Here is a 19530-nt window from a genome sequence, read left to right as displayed (position 1 = left end):
CTGCGCCTTTCTTTGGCTTAAGACCGGTTTCATTAACAAGCATGTTCACACTTCAACCGGAACATTTAAAATAACACCCGCACAATGTGTTTAGTGTCTAGTTAATTATTAAGTCCCTGAGCTTGAATTATTCAAGCAAAATTGATTGCGTTCAACCTTCTTCCTTCTCTTTGTGGCTTTTTTTTTTTTTTAAACATAAAAATAAGTCCTCCCCTTTACTCTCTAAACAATGTGGAAAAGGTTATTAAGCAACCATCAATACCCGGGACTGTGGGTGGTACCCAAGCGCTAACAGAATAGGTAGAGACAGGACTGGCAGCTTGACTCCTTTGTTAGAAAACGTATCTGTACCTCATACACTTCCATTGTTAATTAGCATTTATGAAGATCGAACATTTTTAAAATTCTCTCTTTTAAACTCTTTCTTATAGTTATTTACAAGTTGGATGAGTAGGTATCTTGGAGTCAGTTCTTTTTCTTAAATTTGACTTAATTTTGAGAGAGAGACACACACACATACACACAGAGTGAGAGCAGAGAAGGGACAGAGAGAGAGGGAGACACAGAATCCGAAGCAGGCTTCAGGCTCGGAGCTATCAGCACAGAGCCCTACATGGGACTGGAACCCACAAACTGCGAGATCATGACCTGAGCGGGAGTCGGATGCTTAACTGACTGAACCACCCAGGTGCCCCTCTTGGAGTCAGTTCTGTGGTGGAAAAACGAAAGGAATGGTTTCTTTCTTTGCTAGGTCAAATGAGAGTGTTAAAATGTCTTGGCTTCGCTATTAAAAACCATGTTGTTAAAGAACATTCTTTGACCTAAAAAGATGTTTATAGTATATTGCCAACTGAAAAGAGAAGGCTATGAAACTGTCTTTTAGTATGTATCATTTCTGTTAAAATGCATGGAGAGAAGACCTGAATAATAAACACCAAAATATGATTATCTGTGTTGGGATTAAACAGCTCAGTTTTGCTTTTCTGTTACTTTTATAATCAGACAACACACACATATAAAAATGTCATGGCTAGAAACGATTGATCTTTTGTCTAAGTATCACCCGTGTCAACAGCACGTTGGCGACAATGCCCTCCCATTTAAGCCAGGCAAGCGACGCAAAATTCATAGTGTTTTGTGAATCACAGCAACTTGAATAATTTCTATCAGCCTTTGTTTCTTAGACTTCATTCCTAGTTGTTCCTCAGCTTCCACATTATTAAGATGTAAAAAAGATGCCATTGTGGGCACTAACATAGAACACATTACTGGCCCACGGGCATAGGCAAAGGATATAACATAATTGTATTCTGGAGAAAAATTATAAAGGAGATGGCCATTTTGAGAGGAAATGACAGAAATGCAGTGACCCAGTTTGGTGATACATTTCAATGTGGGACCTTCCATGAGAAATCCATAAACAGAGCTCTCCTAAAACCAAGACTGGAAAAAACCGGGAAGGCCCTGAATGCCTGAAAGCACCGGGGACCGTAGCTCTTGAACGACTTGCCCCTGTTACCCAGCGTCTGCGGGGCCCCAGGGTCACACGTGTGCGGGCGCGCGCGGGGGCGCGGGCGCGCGCACACACAGGGACCGTGGGTTCGAAGCCGGCCGAGCACGGTCGGGACTCCCTGCACCGCCTGAATCCCTGCAGGTGGTATAACCTTGGCGGCAGCTGGAGTGGTTCCGGAGGAGGAGCCCGGTGCTCCGCGTAGGGAAACTTTCGGAACTGGAGATGGGCATCCTGCCCTTGCTTGGCACACACACTCCCGACCCGGACGCTAGCGCACACGGGTCTGTCATTGCATTTGTCCTGGGAATGACACACGAAGTGGTGTAATTAGACACCCAGGGAATTGAGAGTCGGTTGGGCTCGGGAACCGCATTTGGGAGGGGGGGCGGGTGGTGCGCAGGTAAGGGGCGCTAGGAGGGGCACGTCCTCAGCAAGCCTGGGGGCGGGGGGCCCAGCGGCTGTTCCCGCCCCACCCCCACCCCTCCTCCCGGAGCAAACGTGCCGGGCAGGTGGTGCTCCGGGGGCGCCGGGCAAGGCCCGCTCGCCGTCCGCGCCAGAGGCCTCCGCGGGTCCTCCAGCATCCCTGCGTTCCACGTCGCGGCGGCCGCGGCCCCGCCGGGGGTGCAGCCGCCCGCGCCGCGGCCCGCGCCCCTCCTGGGCCTCGGCTCCGCGCCGCGCAGCTGGGGGGACCGACCCCGCTGGGCCCCGCGGGGCTCGGGCGGGGGCGGGGCGGGGGGCGGCGCGGGCGCGCGCGTGGCCGGGCCGCCATATTGGATCCGGGCGCGGCGGCGCGCTGTAGGCTGCGCGCGCGCGGCGGGGGCTGGGGGGAGCCTCGCGGAGCCCAGGGCGCGAGCGCGCCAGGCCGGGAAGGCGGGGGAGGGGTGGGACGGAGAGGAAGGGAGTGGCTGCGAACCGGGCTGCCGCAGCCTCCGCTCTCCTCACCGGCGGCACCGACCCCTCCTCCCGCGCCCGGTCGGGGAAAAGATGCCCTGAGCCCCGGGGCGTGAAGAAGGGGGAGAAGGCGCCGACCGCGTCCCGTGAATCCAGAAGCCCACCCCCCTCCCCCCGCGCCCCGCGCCAGGGCGTCGGGAGCCTCCGGGGCGGCCGCCGGGCGGCCGAGGGGGGCGGGGGAGAGCGGCCGTCCGCCGCGCGCGGCGCAGGCCCCCGGCCGGCGACCCCCCGCCATGGGGCGGGCGCGGGCGGCCGAGTAGCCGCAGCCCCCGGAGCCGGGGCGGGCGCCGCCGCAGCCCGCGCGTCAGGCCCCGGCGGACGCCGCGAGGAAAATGAGGAGTGTCGTCCGGAATCCGCGGGAGAGCGGACTCGCCGCAGAGCCCTGACGAGGGGGACGCCGGGAGCAGGGAGGAGACGCGTCCTCCGGGCAGGGCCGGGCGGGCGGCGCGCCGAGGGGCTGCCCCGCGGACCCCGCCGCCGGGCCGCTCTGCCCGCGGCGCCCCGGGAGCCTCTGCGGCGGCGGCGGCGGCGCTGCCTTTGCCTCCGCCGAGTGCCTTCTGGGGGCTTCCTCCCCTTGCCGTGGTCCTCCTTCCCCGGGAGCGGATCGGACCCAAGCCATTAATGATGCGGCCGGGCTCGCTGTGGGGTTGTGTGGCACGAGGTGAATTTTGAATGAAGGCGAAGAGTTCGGTTTTCTTTTCTTTCTTAAAGGAGAAAAAAAAATTTTTTTTTTTTTTTTTAAAGAAGTCTGGACTCTTGGGTCCGTTGTACTTGGATCGCCTCCTGCGACTGCACCGTGCTCTTCTTTGGAAAAGATGTACGAAAGCCCCGTTGCATGGTAGCTCGCCCCGCAGAGCCGGGTGTGCGCGCGGAGCCAGGCGCTCCGGGCCGGGGGGCTCCCCGGCCGCTCGGGGGCGGGGCGGGGGGGGTGTTGTCGGGCGTCCGCGGCCCGGCCTGACAGCTGCGTGAGGGGACCGGACCCACCGCTTCCAGAACTCCGGCTCGGGGCCGCCGCGTGCCCCGCGCGCCAGTGACCGAGGGGAGGCGCGGCGGACGTGGGCGCAAACATGTCCGGAGAGGTGCGCCTGCGGCAGCTGGAGCAGTTCATCCTGGACGGGCCCGCTCAGACCAACGGGCAGTGCTTCAGCGTCGAGACGCTGCTGGACATCCTCATCTGCCTGTACGATGAGTGCAACAACTCTCCGCTCCGAAGGGAGAAGAACATTCTCGAATACCTGGAGTGGGGTGAGTGTGCCTGGCCTAAGTCCGCCCCCGTTTCGTTGGGCATTGGTGGTTTCGTTGTTGCGGGGGGTCGCCGCGAGTGAGCGGCGGGGCTCGGCGATCAGTACGTGGCTGGACATAGATCGTCCATGTGACATGTATGGTAAACGCGTCACGGGCCTGGTACGTAGCTCGAAGTACATGTGCGGGAAGGCAATGGATCCCACTTACCCGAGTTTTGTTTTGTTTTGTTTTTTTTTAAATAGTTTTTGGTAGATGTTGTCGCAAGAGTAAAAACCGCGCTACCCCATTATTGCCTTGATTTAAAGTGGCGTTTGGGAGGAAGGACTTCTGTTTTCAGGTCAACCGTCAGAGATTTTGAGTAATTCCGTGATGAGCAAAGTGGATTATTGCTCACGGTTGCCCCAGCGCATGGCGGAATAACACACATTCAGTTGAAAGGTGTCGGTTGGGAGAAACGCATTCCTTCCCAGGGTCTGGAAATCGCTCTTGAAATGGGCGGAGAGATGAACATCTCTTCGGTCAACAGGAACTGGAAGGTGGTGGCCCGTGGGTTTTATTTCATCTCCGTATGGCACTCGCAGAGGAAACTGCTGCACACGGACTTTCCAGAAATTGTCATGTCTGGAAGACAGCATGACATAATGGTTAAGACATTTTGCGATAGTACTTGGTGGGGAATGTTTGGGAACAGCTCCCACTTGAGGGGTAGAGGTACTGTAAATTTAATTCGGATCTAAGCCGGTTGGACTTTTGTCGTCATTTCCCTCCCCGGAGACGGGATTTGGAGGAAGACCTACCGTAGCCGAATAGCTCAGCGAGGCGCGCAGACGCTCCATGTGACCTTCAAGCTTGGGGGCTTGGCCTAAGTTCTTCTTCCCGGGTCACGTGCGTGCGAGCCCGTTGAACACCCGGCCCTCTGTTGGGAGAGAGAAACTCCTCACCACCCACACCTGCGCCGAGGGGTGTGGGCCAGGGTCGTACCTGTGGGGTCCTAACAATTTTACTTTGTTGGCAGGTGTTCGCACTACAATGCCTTCCCGAGTAGACCTTTATTTTCTTGAAGTACAAGTCGAGTGGTGATTATTTCGTTGATTGATTGACTGATTTTTGGTTTGAAATTGATTAAAAATTAGTTTGTCAGGTAAATCACTCCTGGGCCGTAAGATGGCCTATCCATAATAATTGTATTGAACTTGGCCCGGATCAGAAGTTTTTCTAGCAGCTTCATGTCATGAGGTGTTGAAAGTGTGTGTGTGTGTGTGTGTGTGTGTGTGTGTGTGTTCATACATGTGAGTGGGATGGTTTTTACAGGCTCCTAGGCTCATGCTGGGAATGTAAGAATTCGAAACCATCTTTTCTCCTAAGCGTGAGACCATTGTGATTGACTTTGGTACTGGTTTTGTATGTCTTTTATTTTTATGTGTAGGGTAAACTATTTTATAAAGCATATGTAATTTTCCATTCCCTGTTTCATAAATGTAGAGACTTTTCCTAGTGTTTCTTTTGAAAATTCAAAGAAACGGTTTAGGTACTTCTAGAGTGCCCGTTCTTGGATTATGGTTCCATAGCGACACTCATGTCAATGATCATGGTTGTCATTTAATATCTGTTCTTTCTCATCTGTGAAATGGTGGGAGATCTCTATGCACCAGTAATAAGTATAAATGTACAGTTATAATAAAAGAGAAAATCATATCCTGAATTGCCTTTTGGTTTTTAAGAGTTTACATAGTAGTTTTGTGCAATACGATACTTTGCTGTTTGGCCAGAATAATTTATGTATATCTTTCCACTAAGTATGTTTTCTTGAGCTTTGTTTTTTATATCTCTATAAAAAGAACCCTTGCTTATGCATATTTAATTTAAGCCAAATAAGCCAAAAATCGAATAAATATTTGGCCAAACACATTTTATTTTTATTAATGTATTTTAAGTAATTTCAAACGAGGGATTTTGCACAGTTTAAAGTAGGTTAAGTTTTAGGGGTATCGTTCATATTTTGTCTTTTTAGAAGTCTGATATGACATGACAAAAATATATAGTCTCAAGTAAATTCATATTGTATTTCTCAGTAATCAAAAAAAGAGACTAGAATTTTTAGGGACTTATTCTGTACACTGTGGGGTCAAGCAGTGATTGTTCAGGCATTTGTAAGATAGATAATGAGGTCTTGAAAGTGGGAGTTCTCAAACACAGAAGTTTGGGGAAGGACTAAGAAGAAGTTAAGAATGGAAAAGCTGTCAAGAGATGTATCTTCAGTGGTATTGCTATTTTTAAGTTATTTGAGAATTTATGTTAAGAATGCCAGTGTGTTCTCTGCATTTAAGTATTGATATAGGTTAGCTGTTGGGTCTCAGTTGATTACTACCGTTTGGGGAAATGCCCTATTTTATTACCTAACATATAAAAAATAGATCAAGGAAGTTTCCAGATAGCGAAATGACCCCAATAGAATTTCTTAGACATTACTTTTTTGGTCTGTATTGGAAATTTGTAGGGATTGTTTGTTGGGCTTGAATATGATAATTATGATTTGTGTGAAATGGTACAGTTTTTAGCTTGATTTTTTAAAAGATCCAGTATTTGCAACAGTAGAGCAGTAGTCGTTAAATAGTCTGTATTACGTGCTGGGTATATTTGTGTTTGGCTGTTTACGTGAATGAATGCGTCATCTAGTTATGCCTTATTTTTATGCTGATGATAGGCTACTGTAAAAAATGGAGTCAGCCAAGATTCTGTCTGTGTGGCTTCATTCCATCAATTTCACTTTATTCCTGGTTATGGTCCATTTCACTTTTATTATCGGTACAGTTAATGTTTTGTTCGTTACACTATCATGACAAGAAAACTGACAGTTCACTCAGGTACTTTTTTTCGCGGGTGGGTGGGGGACAGCATTCCTTGTTCTTGCTGATGGCTTGAGGGAGGAAGTGTAGACCTAGAGAGGAAGAAGGAATTAAGCCAATGAGCAGTAGAGCAGGGGGATGAGAGTGCCTTCAGGCTATATAGACGGCTTAAATTTAATAATGCGTATTTTCCAGTTATATCCAATAAGATTAGAAAGACTTGTGTCCTTGTTTTTCAACTGTTGAAATGATAGAGATTTGTGTGTTTGTTTATAAAATAATAGTTTTGATATCAGCAGAACTCTACAATGATTTACAGTAGAATTGTATGAATAAAAACAACGTTTATATTATAAACATTATAACTTGCTGTCACTGACGACATGACTGTCTTGTTCACTGAATTGGCTACCTCTCCTTTGAAAAGGGAAATTGGTATTTTAGGGACTTCTTTACCAACTGACTTAAAACACAGATGTCAGATAATGTTAATACAAAAGAAGCATGCAAGGCTGTGTGTGGATAACTGTTTTTTGGTGCTTTCTGAATCTTGTACTTGGTAATCTCATTTAAGTTATCCTTAATTTTGTAGGTTATTTAGTATATGCATACTCATACATCTAAATAGTCAATAAGAAACTTATTACCAGAGCACCTCAGCTCGTACTGGGGTTTAAACTGTTCCTTTCATTGGGGTGGTTTTGAAGCTTATTAACATCTTTTCACATGTGGGTCAGTTAGGTGAGGTGATGAGGGCTTGTTAGAAGGATCTGAATCATCTGAATCTTTTCTAGGTTGCTTTGTTTTTCACTGCAGCTGTAGGTTAGTAGAATTTGTCACACCAAACTATCAAAGTGTTCATGTGATACAGATGATTAAGTTTATTTTATTTAAAGTCCTCAGGATTATCATCAATGTCATCAGAAATACAGGTTGGGCACTTGTTTCCTTTATACTTGCCAGTAATTTAGTCTTATTCTAAGAATGACAGTAAGTATAATTTTTTGATCTAATACAATGCTGATACAGTAGGTGATGTCTATTATTTTTCTATTTCTCTTTTTTGTTTCTTTTTTAAATAGAAGTATAATTAACGTCCAGTGTTATATTAGTTTCAGGTGTGCAATCCAAGGATTCAGCGATTCTGTACATTACTCAGTGCTCTAGATAAATGTCCCCTTAAGCCCTTTCTCTGTTTCTCCCACCCCCCCCATCCATCTCCCCTCTGGCAACCACCAGTTTGTTCTGTGTTTAAGAGTCTGGTTTTGTTTGTTTGTTTGTGTTTGCCTTTGTTCATTTGTTTTATTTCTTAAATTCCATACATGAGTGAAATCGTATGGTATTGCATCTCTTTTTCAAAAATCTATGTGGCTCCGTGAGTGAGAGTGGGGATGTTAGGATTAACACTTTAAGAATTTTAGGAATTTATTTTTCATATGGAAATGCAAGGCATACCTTAGCATAGCAGCGTAAAAGCAAACAGCATAATGTTGGCAGTTTTGTGAAACATTTCCTAATTCCTGGGACTCGGTTAATAGTACAGAGTAAGCCCAGGCTGTTTAGGGTAAAGGAACCAAACTTGGTACAAATTAATACTTTGTTATACTACACTTCACTTTGGCAGTTAATTTCTTTGAAACCTTTTCTCTTTTGGTACACTTAGTGCCAGTATGTTGTGTAGGTAGCTCATTGTGTTCCATCCTATTGTTTTGATAGCTTTTAAAATCAATTTACTGAGTCCAGAGAGCATTTAAAAAATTAAACAGACCAGAATAGAGAATATCAAGTACATTGTGTTTAGAAAGAATAAGTATTTTCCTGTCAAACTCTTTGTTTTTCTGTATTTCTACTGTAGATCGGGATCAAAAGAGTTTGAAACTCTAGTGTAGATTGAAGCTAATATATGTTGACTGTTTAACGGCAAAAAGATTGTAGACATAGTTCTTTTTTTTTTTTTCAGAAAGAAAAGTGCACATCATTAAAAAAAAGGGACAGACTGGAGAATTTAATGGAGAGGAGTTTAGAAAGGGACCAGGAACTAGGAAGGAGAGACGGAGAACGGGAGAAAGGACGGACTAGAAAATGAGCGCGGATATAGTGTTTTCCTGGGTTGTTGCTTAAGTCCGAGCTGTGAATGAGTATTTTTAATTTACAAGAACTCAGTGAACGGAGAACTTGACTTTATACTCCTTTGTATTGTCTTTGATGGTTCATTTCCTTTTCCTTTGACATTTTTCCTTTTCTGACTTGGGGTCTTGGATGTTGACTCACTGATTGTCAGAGTTGTGTAAGTGTGGCAAACAGGAGGGATGACCCTATGACCTGTAGACTCTGGTGTTTTTTGGTTCTGTCTTCCCATTACTCCAGATGAACTCTATAGTGGATGCAAGTGAGAAGGCTTTGCTAGTTCCATGGATTTTCGGATCCCTTGTTACTCACACGAAACTGCCAGCGGGAGTGATGTAAGGTTTTCGGAAGCTATGGCCAAGAATTGCTCAGCTGCTTTGCCAGTATGTGAATCAGTCCAGAAGTTCTTTACATAAAGACTTTTGTTTTTCAATGACCCGCATTGCACGTATAGGTCATCCCAGATATATGAATGGCTGTCGTTTTTGGCCACTGCCTACAAAACTCCTTTGTACATGAGGGGATTTCTCTTCCCCACTGGTGCTCATCAGGGCCCCGCGGTAGCGGTAGCTCTTGCGGTCTAGTTGCTCTGAACTGACTTTCTTTTTTTTTTAAAAATTTTTTTTTTCAACGTTTTTTATTTATTTTTGGGGCAGAGAGAGACAGAGCATGAACAGGGGAGGTGCAGAGAGAGGGAGACACAGAATCGGAAACAGGCTCCAGGCTCCGAGCCATCAGCCCAGAGCCTGACGCGGGGCTCGAACTCACGGACCGCGAGATCGTGACCTGGCTGAAGTCGGACGCTTAACCGACTGCGCCACCCAGGCGCCCCTGAACTGACTTTCTAGTGTCCACTGCCTTTTTCCACTTAGCACACGGGGAATGGCTGGCCCTTTGCTGGCCAGCCCTCCTACCCCGCCTCCTGGCGCTTCTATATCTGCTGCGCGTTAGCTCTCATGGTGACCAGGAGCGGGGCGGGGAGGGTGAAGACCCGCTCCCCCCTTCCTTCTTGCCCCTTGCTTCTTCATGGTGTAACTCTTTTCTGTTTGGGAATTAGGGCTTCTGCAGTCTAGCCCCATCCCTACTTTCAACAGGTGCTTTGGAAATCCAGGGGATATTAATAGGTGCTTTGTGGCTGGAGAGGGGAGGCAGATGTTTATGTGACTAAATAAATTTGGGAAACTATTTTAAACAAAAGTAAACATCAAGAGTAGTGCCAGTTACTCTAGAATTTATATATGATGAGAATATTTATATATTATATATGAGAATATATATATATATGATGAGAATATATATATATATGATGAGAGAATCATCATTTTTAAAAAAAATTTTCTAATGTTTTATTTATTTTTGACAGACAGAGACAGCATGAATAGGGGGAGGGGCAGAGAGAGAGGGAGACGTAGAATCCAAAGCAGGCTCCAGGCTCTGCACTGTCAGCGCAGAGCCTGATGCGGGGCTCGAACTCAGGAACTGCGAGATCATGACCTGAGCTGAAGTCGGATGCTTAACTGACTGGGCCACCCAGGCGCCCCTTGTCTTTTTTTTTTTTTTTTTTTAAACCATACCTGGATGATGTATGACAACAAGTATTCCATGGAACACCCTTTGAGAAACACTCTTTTATTACGAGGTCATGGTGTTTCTTTTTTTTTTTTTTTTTTTTTAAAGAGTTTGTCAGTTTCTTTCTTTTTTTTTTTTTTTTTAACGTTTTATTTATTTTTGAGACAGAGCATGAACAGGGCAGGGGCAGAGAGAGGGGCAGAGAGAGGGGCAGACACAGAATCAGAAGCAGGCTCCAGGCTCCGAGCCATCAGCCCAGAGCCCAACGCGGGGCTCGAACTCACAGACCGCGAGATCGTGACCTGAGCTGAAGTCGGACGCTTAACCGACTGAGCCACCCAGGCGCCCCAAGGTCATGGTGTTTCTTGTATCAGGGTTAGAAGGAGGTGATTTTGGGAAACTTTGGGATACTTTGCGGTTTGAGGAAGAATCATAATTTGAGTAAGTTGTATCTTACTTAGTGGTTGTGGACTTTTATTTTTTTTTTATTTTATTTTATTTTTTTTAATTTTTTTAACGTTTATTTATTTTTGAGACAGAGAGAGAGACAGAGCATGAACGGGGGAGGGTCAGAGAGAGGGAGACACAGAATCTGAAACAGGCTCCAGGCTCTGAGCTGTCAGCACAGAGCCCAACGCGGGGCTCGAACTCACGGACCGCGAGATCATGACCCGAGCTGAAGTCGGCCGCTTAACCGACTGAGCCACCCAGGCGCCCCAATGTGGTTGTGGACTTTTAATGGTCTTCTGTGTGATAGTCATGTGAACTGAGAGATAAAGTTGATCATGTGGACTAGCACAAGAGCGATGCCGATGAACTATTACATCTAGGAGAAGCATCCTAGAAAGTAGAGTGAAATTAGATGTAAAATCGTGAACCAGTACGATCAACCCCTACAGTCCTTGAAATTACTGAGAAGAATAATTATGACCTTTTCTTGCTCTAATTAAACTTGCTTTTCAGGGAGTCAGAGTGGCTCAGGTTGAGCGTCTGGCTCTTGATTTCGGCTCAGGTCATGATCCCGGGGTTGTGGGATTGAGCCCTGCGTTGGGCTCTGTGCTGAGAGTGGAGCCTGCTTAGGATTCTTTCTCTGTCTCTCTCTGCCCCTCTCCCCCACTTGTGCTTTCTCTCTCTCTTGAAAAAAAATAAAATAAGTAAATAAACTTGCTTTTCAAGTATAGGGAATCACTATAAGTACAGAAATTCTCACTTTATCTTTTGTAGCTTTCGTTACTGTAATTGTTAACGTGTTGCGAAAATATTTATCTCAAACAGTTTGATTCATGACTTTGTGATATTTAAGAGGAAAAGGTCAAGGACTTACTATTTTAGAATTCGTTGTAGTACTAAGTATTGTTTTTTCTGAGGTTACAATGTTTTAACTAAGCTATTGGTTTTAGACTTTTGGACCAGTGTGGAATTTCACAACTCGCTATAACATTGTATATGTGAAGCTATGGATTTCAAGTGCCAGCACCTATTTATACGTAGCGTAAAGAAACCAGAAAATACAATTCTTTTATTGAAGAGAAAAACATGCATACAGGCATACCTTGGAGATATTGTGGGTTTGGTTCCAGACCACCACAATAAAGCAAATACTGTAATAAATGATTCAATTGAATTTTTTGGTTTCCCAGTGTATATAAAGGTTAGGTTTATTTACTAAGTGTGCGGTAGCATTATGTCTAAAAAAAAATGGACATACTTTAAATAAAAAATACTTTATTGCTAAAAAACGGTAACCATCTGAGCTTCCAGTGAGTCGTGATCTTGTTGCTGGAGGGTCTTGCCTCCCTGTTGGCGGCTGCTGACTGGTCAGGGTGGTGGGGCTGAAGGTTGGGGTTGGAGCAGTTTCTGAAAATACGACAAGTTGGCCTCATCGCTGGACTCCTGCTTTCATGAGCGAAGTCTCTGGAACACGCGACGCGGCCTGATCACATCTGACCCCTGGCAGAACTTCTCTCGGGACTGGAGTCCTGCCTCAGACCCTGCCGCTGCCTTATCGGCTCAGCTGATGTCCTGTTCCAAATCCTCTGTTGTCATTTCAACGATCTGCCCAGCGTCTTCACCGGGAGGACCTTCCACCTCCAGAAACCATGTGCGCATCCAGTCAGGTTTGACGAGGAGATCGCAGGCCTTTGGTCCCGTCTGCAGCCCCCACTTCTGACCCCGGTTCCCTTGCTGTTTCCACCACAGCGGCAGGGGCTCCCTCCCCTGACGTCTTGAAGGGGCATCTTGAGGGCTGGAACCAACTTCTTCCAAACCCCTGTGAATGCTGGTACTTTGATTTCTTCCCACAGATCACAAATGTTCCTAGTGGCATCTAGAATAGATGAAATAGAAAGGTGAATCCTTTCCAGAAGGTGTTTGATTTGCTCTGCCCAGATCCACGAGAGGAATCACAATCTGTGGCCGCTGTAGCCTAATGAAACGTATTTCTTCTGTAATAAGACCTCAATGTTAAGATTACTTCATGATCCGTGGGCTGCAGAATGGATGTGGTGTTAACAGACATGAAATCAACGTGAATCTCATTGTCTGTCTCCATCAGAGCTCTTGGGTCCCCAGTGCTGTCAATGAGCAGTCGTGTTTTAAAAGTAATCTTTTTTCTGAGCAGTAGGTCTCACCAGTGGGCTTAAAATATTCAGTAAGCCAGGGGCACCTGGGTGGCTCAGTCGGTAAAGTGTTCGACTTGGGCTCAGGTCATGATGTCACAGTCCGTGAGTTCGAGCCTCGCGTCGGGCTCTGTGCTGACAGCTCAGAGCCTGGAGCCTACTTCGGATTCTGTGTCTCCCTTTCTCTCTGCCCCTCCCCTGCTCACACTCTGTGTATCTCTCTCTCTCAAAAATAAATAAACTTAGAAAATTTTTTTTTTTTAATTAAAAAAATAATTCAATAAACCATGCTGTAAACAGATGTGCTGTGATCCCAGGCCTTGTTCCGTTTCTGGAGCACAGGCAGAATAGATAGATGTAGCATAGTTCATAAGGGCCCTGGGATTTTTGGAATGCCACATGGACGTAGGGTTCAAGTTAAAGTCCTCACCAGCTGCATTAGCCCCTCACAAGAGACTCAGCCTGTCCTTTGAGGCTTTGAAGCCAGGCATGGACTCCTCTCCAGCCATGAAAGTCCTAGATGGCGTCTTCCAATGCGAGGCTGTTCTGTCTACACTGAGACCTGTTGCTGAGTGTAGCCCCCTCATTAATTCTCTCGGCTGGACCTTCTGGAGAACTTGCTGCAGCTTCTCCATCGGACTTGCTTCCTCACCTTGTACTTTTATGGAGACGGCTTCTTCCCTTAAACCTCGTGACCCAGCCTCTGCCAGCTCAGACTTCTCTTCTGCGGCTTCCTCCCCTCTCTGAGCCTTCACAGACTTGATGGGAGCCAGGGCCCTGCTCTGGGTCAGGCTGTGGCTTAAGGGAATGTCGTGGCTGTTGGCTCTTCCGTCCGGACCACGGACGCTTCGTCCACGTCGGCGGTACGGCTGTTTCGCTCTCTTGCCATTCGTGTGTTCACTGGCGTAGCACATTTCATTTATTTTGAGAACTTTTTCTTTGTGTTTATAAGTTAGCTGTTGGGTGCACGCAGCCTGGCTTTCCGCCTGTCTTGGCTTTCAGCATGCCTTCTTCACCGAGCTTGATCATTTCTGGTCACCTTGTAGAGTGAAAGACGTGCGACTCTTCCTGTCACTTGAACGCTTAGAGGCCATTGCAGGTTGTTAATTGGCCTAATTTCAGCCTTGGTGCGTCTCAGGGAACAGGGAGGCCCGGGGTGAGGGGCAGAGATGGGGACACAGTGGGTCCGTGGGAGCACAGAGTTTATTGGTCAAGTTCTCCGTGTTCTGTGGGCGTGGTTCGCAGCGCCCCTAAGCAGTTACAGCAGTAACATGACAGATGAGCGGTCACCGGATCGCCATAACAAATAGAACAGTACTGAGAAGTTTGAAATATTGCAAGAATTACCAAAACGTGCCCTAGACGTGAAGTGAGCAAATGCTGTGGGAACAGTGGTGCAGCTTGATGTGAAGCTGCCATTTACTTTGTTTGTAAAAAAAAACAAAAACAAAAAAAACCCAATATCAACGAAGCACAATAAAGTAGTAAATCATCGGAAGGTCAGTGGTAGCCGCATGCTGTGTCACAATGCCTGTGGTGGCTCACCTCTCATCTCCTCATCACAGGCATTGTGTCCTCTCATGTTGTCACAGGAAGGGTGAGCACAGCACAGGGAGGTATTTTGAGAGGCCACATTCACATAACTTTTATTGTAGTGTACTTTTGTAATTGTTACTTTTTTTACAGTTTATTTAAACTTTATTTTGAGAGAGAGCGCACGAGCAGGGGAGGGGCAGAGATCCCCCAGCAGGCTCTGCATTGTCAGTGCGGAGCCTGATGCGGGGCTCGAACTCAACACCCATGAGATCGTGACCTGAGCCAAAACCGAGAGCCGGACGCTCAACTGACTGAACCATCCAGGCGCCCCTATGATTGTTATGTTTTATTATTAGTTATTGTTAATCTCTTACTGTGCCTAAAATTTAAATTAAACTTTATCATAGGTATGGACGTATAGGAAAAAATACAACGTATGCAGGGTTCAGTACTGTCCTCAGTGTCCACTGGGGTTCTTGGAACATACACCCCAAGGATAAGGGCCAACTACTGTAATCGCTGTTTTTCCCATAAACTCCTCTGGATATCAGGGTGGCAGATAATAAGACTAGAGGATAATTGAATTTGATTATTTAAAGACGAGTAGCTTATAGGGGGAGAAATTAATCAGCTGTTTGTCCCCCTGTGATCTACATTTATTTTTCCTTCCTTCCCCATCAACACTTCCTCTCTCCCCCAATCTAATTATGCCTGAAAGCACTGCCCATATAGATGAAAACAGTCTTCTAAGAATACACGTGAATGAGTTCAGTCACGTGTGGTCATTTATGTTTTGGTTTTATTTCAGATTGTTTAAACATCACCGTAGGCTTAATCAGTGAAAACCCCCCCACCTATTCTCTTTGCTCGATTCGTAGTGATCAAGCTTAATTAAATTTTCTTAGAGTTTCCATGGTGAAGATCTGCAACCTGAAGTGTTCCTGGTCTATACCAGCATCCTGGTAAAGAGCGTTGGGCTTTCCATCCAGACTGACTCCTTGGATTCCTGGCTGTCTGGTCTCAGCCAGCTGCGTAGCCTCTCTAAGTCTGTTCTATCCTCTGTGAAAAAACAGACATAATAGTAAGAGCTTATTTTGCCAAAAGGTTGAAAGTTGGTCTAGGTTTATTCCTTTTCTGGTGATTTATATTTTCTTGTTTTTTGTTTTTTTCCGGTTTTTTGTTTTCGAAGTTTCTGTCTAGCATTATGATAAAGTTAGAAACTAAAATGCTATTTTTTTTTTTTTTTTTTTTTTTTTTTTTTTTTTGTATTTTGTATGGAGATGTCTTTCCTTCCTTATGTGACTATGCAGACAGCATCTTCCTCCTTTTTGGACAAGATATTTTGCATTGGAACATCTTGTTATTACCTGAACTGTTTTTCACCAAATATCAAGCCACTATCCATCCTTTGTATCATCAACAGCACATATTACTAAGTGGCCAGTTACGTTTTATTTTCATATTTATACAGCTCCAATCTGCAAATGAGTGGTAGCGTTTTGGACCTTGAATCAGAAGATTAAAATAACCGTGAAAGGTCATTAATGCGTTGCTCACTTAAGACTGATTGTGGACTAAAGACTATGCAGCACCCACAAGTACATGCTGTGGTCTAACAGGGAATATGAAGAAAAGAACAGCGAACACGATGGTTTCCTAAACGGTGTTTCAAGGGATGTAAATGATTATTCTGAAGATTAAGAGTTCAGTGAATATGGCAGTAGTTTTATTGTATCTTTGGATATGACAAAACACATCGGAGTAAAAGTTTTTAAAAGTTCTGCAATCCAGGGGCACCCGAGCGGCTCAGTCGGTTGACGGTTCGACTTCGGCTCAGGGCGTGATCTCGCTGTTCGTGAGTTCGAGCCCCGCATCGGGCTTTCTGTCAGCCTGTCAGCATGGAGCCTGCTTCAGATCCTTTATCCCCCTCTCTCTGCCCCTTCCCCACTTGCACACTCTGTCAAAAATAAACGTTAAAAAAGAACTTAAAAAAAAAGTTCTGCCATACACAACCCCTTTTAACTTTGTTTTACCTAGAATTTGCCTAAGTCATTTGTCTTTGGAGCCCTTTTTTATGAGGGACATTGGCAGAGTGTGGGAAATGGCTGGTGGACGCTAAGAATCCACAGGCAGCGGCAGAGCCTTTCAACTGGTTTTGTGACACAGGGTGGTTGTTAAATTCTTTATCACATAGGTTTTGAATATCGTCGCAATTTACATCAAACTCCAGAGGTGGAGAATTGAAGGACTTGCCTTTATCCTTTCCCTGCTTAACATTTTTCAGCACTTCATTTGCATCCCCTAGAAGCCAGCCTGACAGCGGTCCTTAGGTTAGCGGGGAGTTCCGCATGGGGTGGATATGTGTTTACAAAGGACAGTAAGACTTGATATGTGCCTTTGACTTTATATGTGTAGTTCCTGGTTTGCAAAGGTGCTCCTGCTTAACCTAGTAATTTTTTTTTTTTTTTCAGTAGAGCTTGATCATTTTTTGATCCAGTTAGCTCTCTAACCGTTGCATTGGAACAGAATTTGAGATATTGTCATGGCTGTGAAATAGAACAAGTGTAGTTAGATTTTATGAGGGTTTTGTAAAAGCAGTGTAATTGTTCTGGTACAACCAGAGTCCCATTCTTTAATATCTGGTTTACTGGGAGTGGCTTCAAGTTGACTCTGATATTATCATTATTATTTTTTAAGATTTTATTTTGAAGTAGTTTCCGCACCTAACGTGGGACTCGAACTTACAACCCCAAGATCAAGAGTCTCACGCTGTTCTGACTGAGCCAGCCAGACGCCCCGACCCTGATATTATTAAAAGCAGTCAAGCATTTACTTCTGTCCTAAGACTTAAAAAATGCTTGTATAAAAAGATTAGGAAAAGCTTACAGTAGCTAATGCCCCGTTTTAAGGTTGTACTGCTAGCTAAGTATGGCCTTGCCCTGACCAAAAATTATAACTAAGAAGCATTTAAAAACAGACTAACAGCTCAGGTATGTAGTCAGGCTGACATACTGGTATGATATCATAAAGCTTCTCTGTGCTCCGTACTTACCAAGATTTTCCTAGAGTTTTTGGTGAAAAACCACAGTAGTATTTGCAAGTCTAGTGTGATTTCTATTTCTGCCTTTTTGCTGCATGCCTTTGTAACGTCATTCCATTTCTGACAGATGCGTGCTAGGGTGACAGTTTTCTCCAGGAGTCCTTGCCGTGTTACATCTCATGAGGTTGTGGTTAAGTGTGTTGATTTTGTTTCTTTTGTCTGTGTTCCCGTGGTAATCTCAAGTACGGGTTCCCCTGGTGTTATTCAGCCTGTGTATCTGGCTCTGTTGACATGTCTGTGTCAAACGGGCATAAATGGATTGCATTCCTGGATCTTACCTCGCTAATGATGCTCTTATTTCTCCATTAAATGCTAAATGATCTGTGACCTCATTATTACGTGTGTCCCTCACCTGAAAATATGGTGAATCCTACCCAGGGCCTTTGTTTAATAGACGGATTTTTATTTTTATTTATTTATTTTTTATTTTTATTTTTTAATATGAAATTTATTGTCACATTGGCTTCCATACAACACCCAGTGCTCATCCGAGCAGGTGCCCTCCTCAGTGCCCATCACCCACCCTCCCTGCCCTCCCACCCCCCATCAACCCTCAGTTTATTCTCAGGTTATAAGAGTCTCTTATGGTTTGCCTCCTTTCCTCTCTGTAACTTTTTTTTTCTTCCCCTCCCCCATGGTCTTCTGTTAAGTTGCTCAGGATCCACATAAGAGTGAAAACATACGGTATCTGTCTTTCCCTGTATGACTTATTTCACTTAGCATCACACTCTCCAGTTCTACGTACGTCGCTATGAAAGGCTGTATTTCACTCTTGCTCATTGCCAAGTAGTATTCCATTGTATATATAAACCACAACTTCTTTATCCATTCATCGGTTGATGGACACTTAGGCTCTTTCCATAATTTGGCTATTGTTGAGAGTGCCGCTATAAACATTGGGGTACAAGTGCCCCTGTGCATCAGCACTCCTGTATCCCTTGGGTAAATTCCTAGCAGTGCTATTGCTGGGTCATAGGGTAGATCTATCTCTAATTTTTTGAGGAACCACCACACTGTTTTCCAGAGTGGTTGCACCAGTTTGCATTCCCACCAGCAGTGGAAGAGGGTTCCCGTTTCTCCACATCCTCGCCAGCATCTGTAGTCTCCTGATTTGTTCATTTTAGCCACTCTGACTGGCGTGAGGTGAATAGACAGAGTTTTAAAAAAACACAACCTGATTCTTTGATCATATCAACATCCTGCTTGATGTCCTACAATGAGTACTGATAGTTTTTAGAATGATATTTAAACTCCTTACCATGGCATATGGAAGTTTAAATGATACAATCCTTGTCTGTTTTCCTCATCTTTTTCTTCACTTAAAAAAATAATTAAATTTGAAACAATGTCAGACATTGCAAATAAAGTACAGTGTCTTTTCCTCTGAACCATTTGAGAGTAAGTTGCGTATTCATTTCCTGTATCATCCCCAAATATTTTTGTGTGTATTTTCAATATTTTCTTGCATAAATGTGATGCAGCTATTAAAATCAAGGAACTGACACTGATGTATTACTGTCATCTGATCTTTAGACCTCTTTCAGGTTTTGTCAGTTGTGCTGATAATAGTTTTATAGCAAAAGTTCAGAGTCACATGTTCCATTTGGATGTCATGTCTGTTAGTATTTATTCGGTTTGGATTAGGTCTTCAGATTTCCCTAAACTTTCTAGACTGAGCCTTTTAAAATTTTTTTTTAATGTTTATTTATTTTTGAGACAGAGACAGAGCATGAGTGGCAGAGGGGCAGAGAGAGAGGGAGACACAGAATCCGAAGCAGGTTCCAAGCCCCAAGCTGTCAGCGCAGAGCCCAACGCAGGGCTCGAAGTCTTGAACCGCGAGATCGTGACCTGAGCTGAAGTCGGTTGTTTAACCGACTGAGCCACCCAGATGCCCCTTGACTGAGCCTTTTGACGATTACTGGCCAGTTATTTCTCAGCATTCGCGATAACTCTAAATTTGGGTTTGTTTCTTCATGATAATACATCTCTGGCAGGAATGTCCCAGAAGTACTCACATGCAGCCCT

General features: G+C 45.2%; 1 protein-coding gene across 16 annotated transcripts in view; it reads left to right on the top strand.

Annotated features, from left to right (window-relative positions):
• The first annotated feature begins 3514 nt into the window (after window positions 1–3514).
• The window catches only part of CDC42BPA (CDC42 binding protein kinase alpha), a 316161-nt gene continuing 300145 nt past the window's right edge, over window positions 3515–19530 (top strand). For 15 of the 16 annotated variants that reach the window (XM_058700194.1, XM_058700191.1, XM_058700193.1 and 12 more), the window contains exon 1: window positions 3515–3709. In XM_058700194.1, coding sequence (XP_058556177.1) covers window positions 3532–3709 — 178 coding nt within the window. In that variant the 5' untranslated portion in view covers window positions 3515–3531. The remainder of the gene's footprint in view (window positions 3710–19530) is intronic. The other variant, XM_058700189.1, reaches the window with a different exon arrangement.

This window comes from Neofelis nebulosa, chromosome 15 (assembly GCF_028018385.1).
Source record: "Neofelis nebulosa isolate mNeoNeb1 chromosome 15, mNeoNeb1.pri, whole genome shotgun sequence".
Taxonomy (NCBI): Eukaryota; Metazoa; Chordata; class Mammalia; order Carnivora; family Felidae; genus Neofelis; species Neofelis nebulosa.
This window is presented reverse-complemented; position numbering and strand designations above follow the sequence as displayed.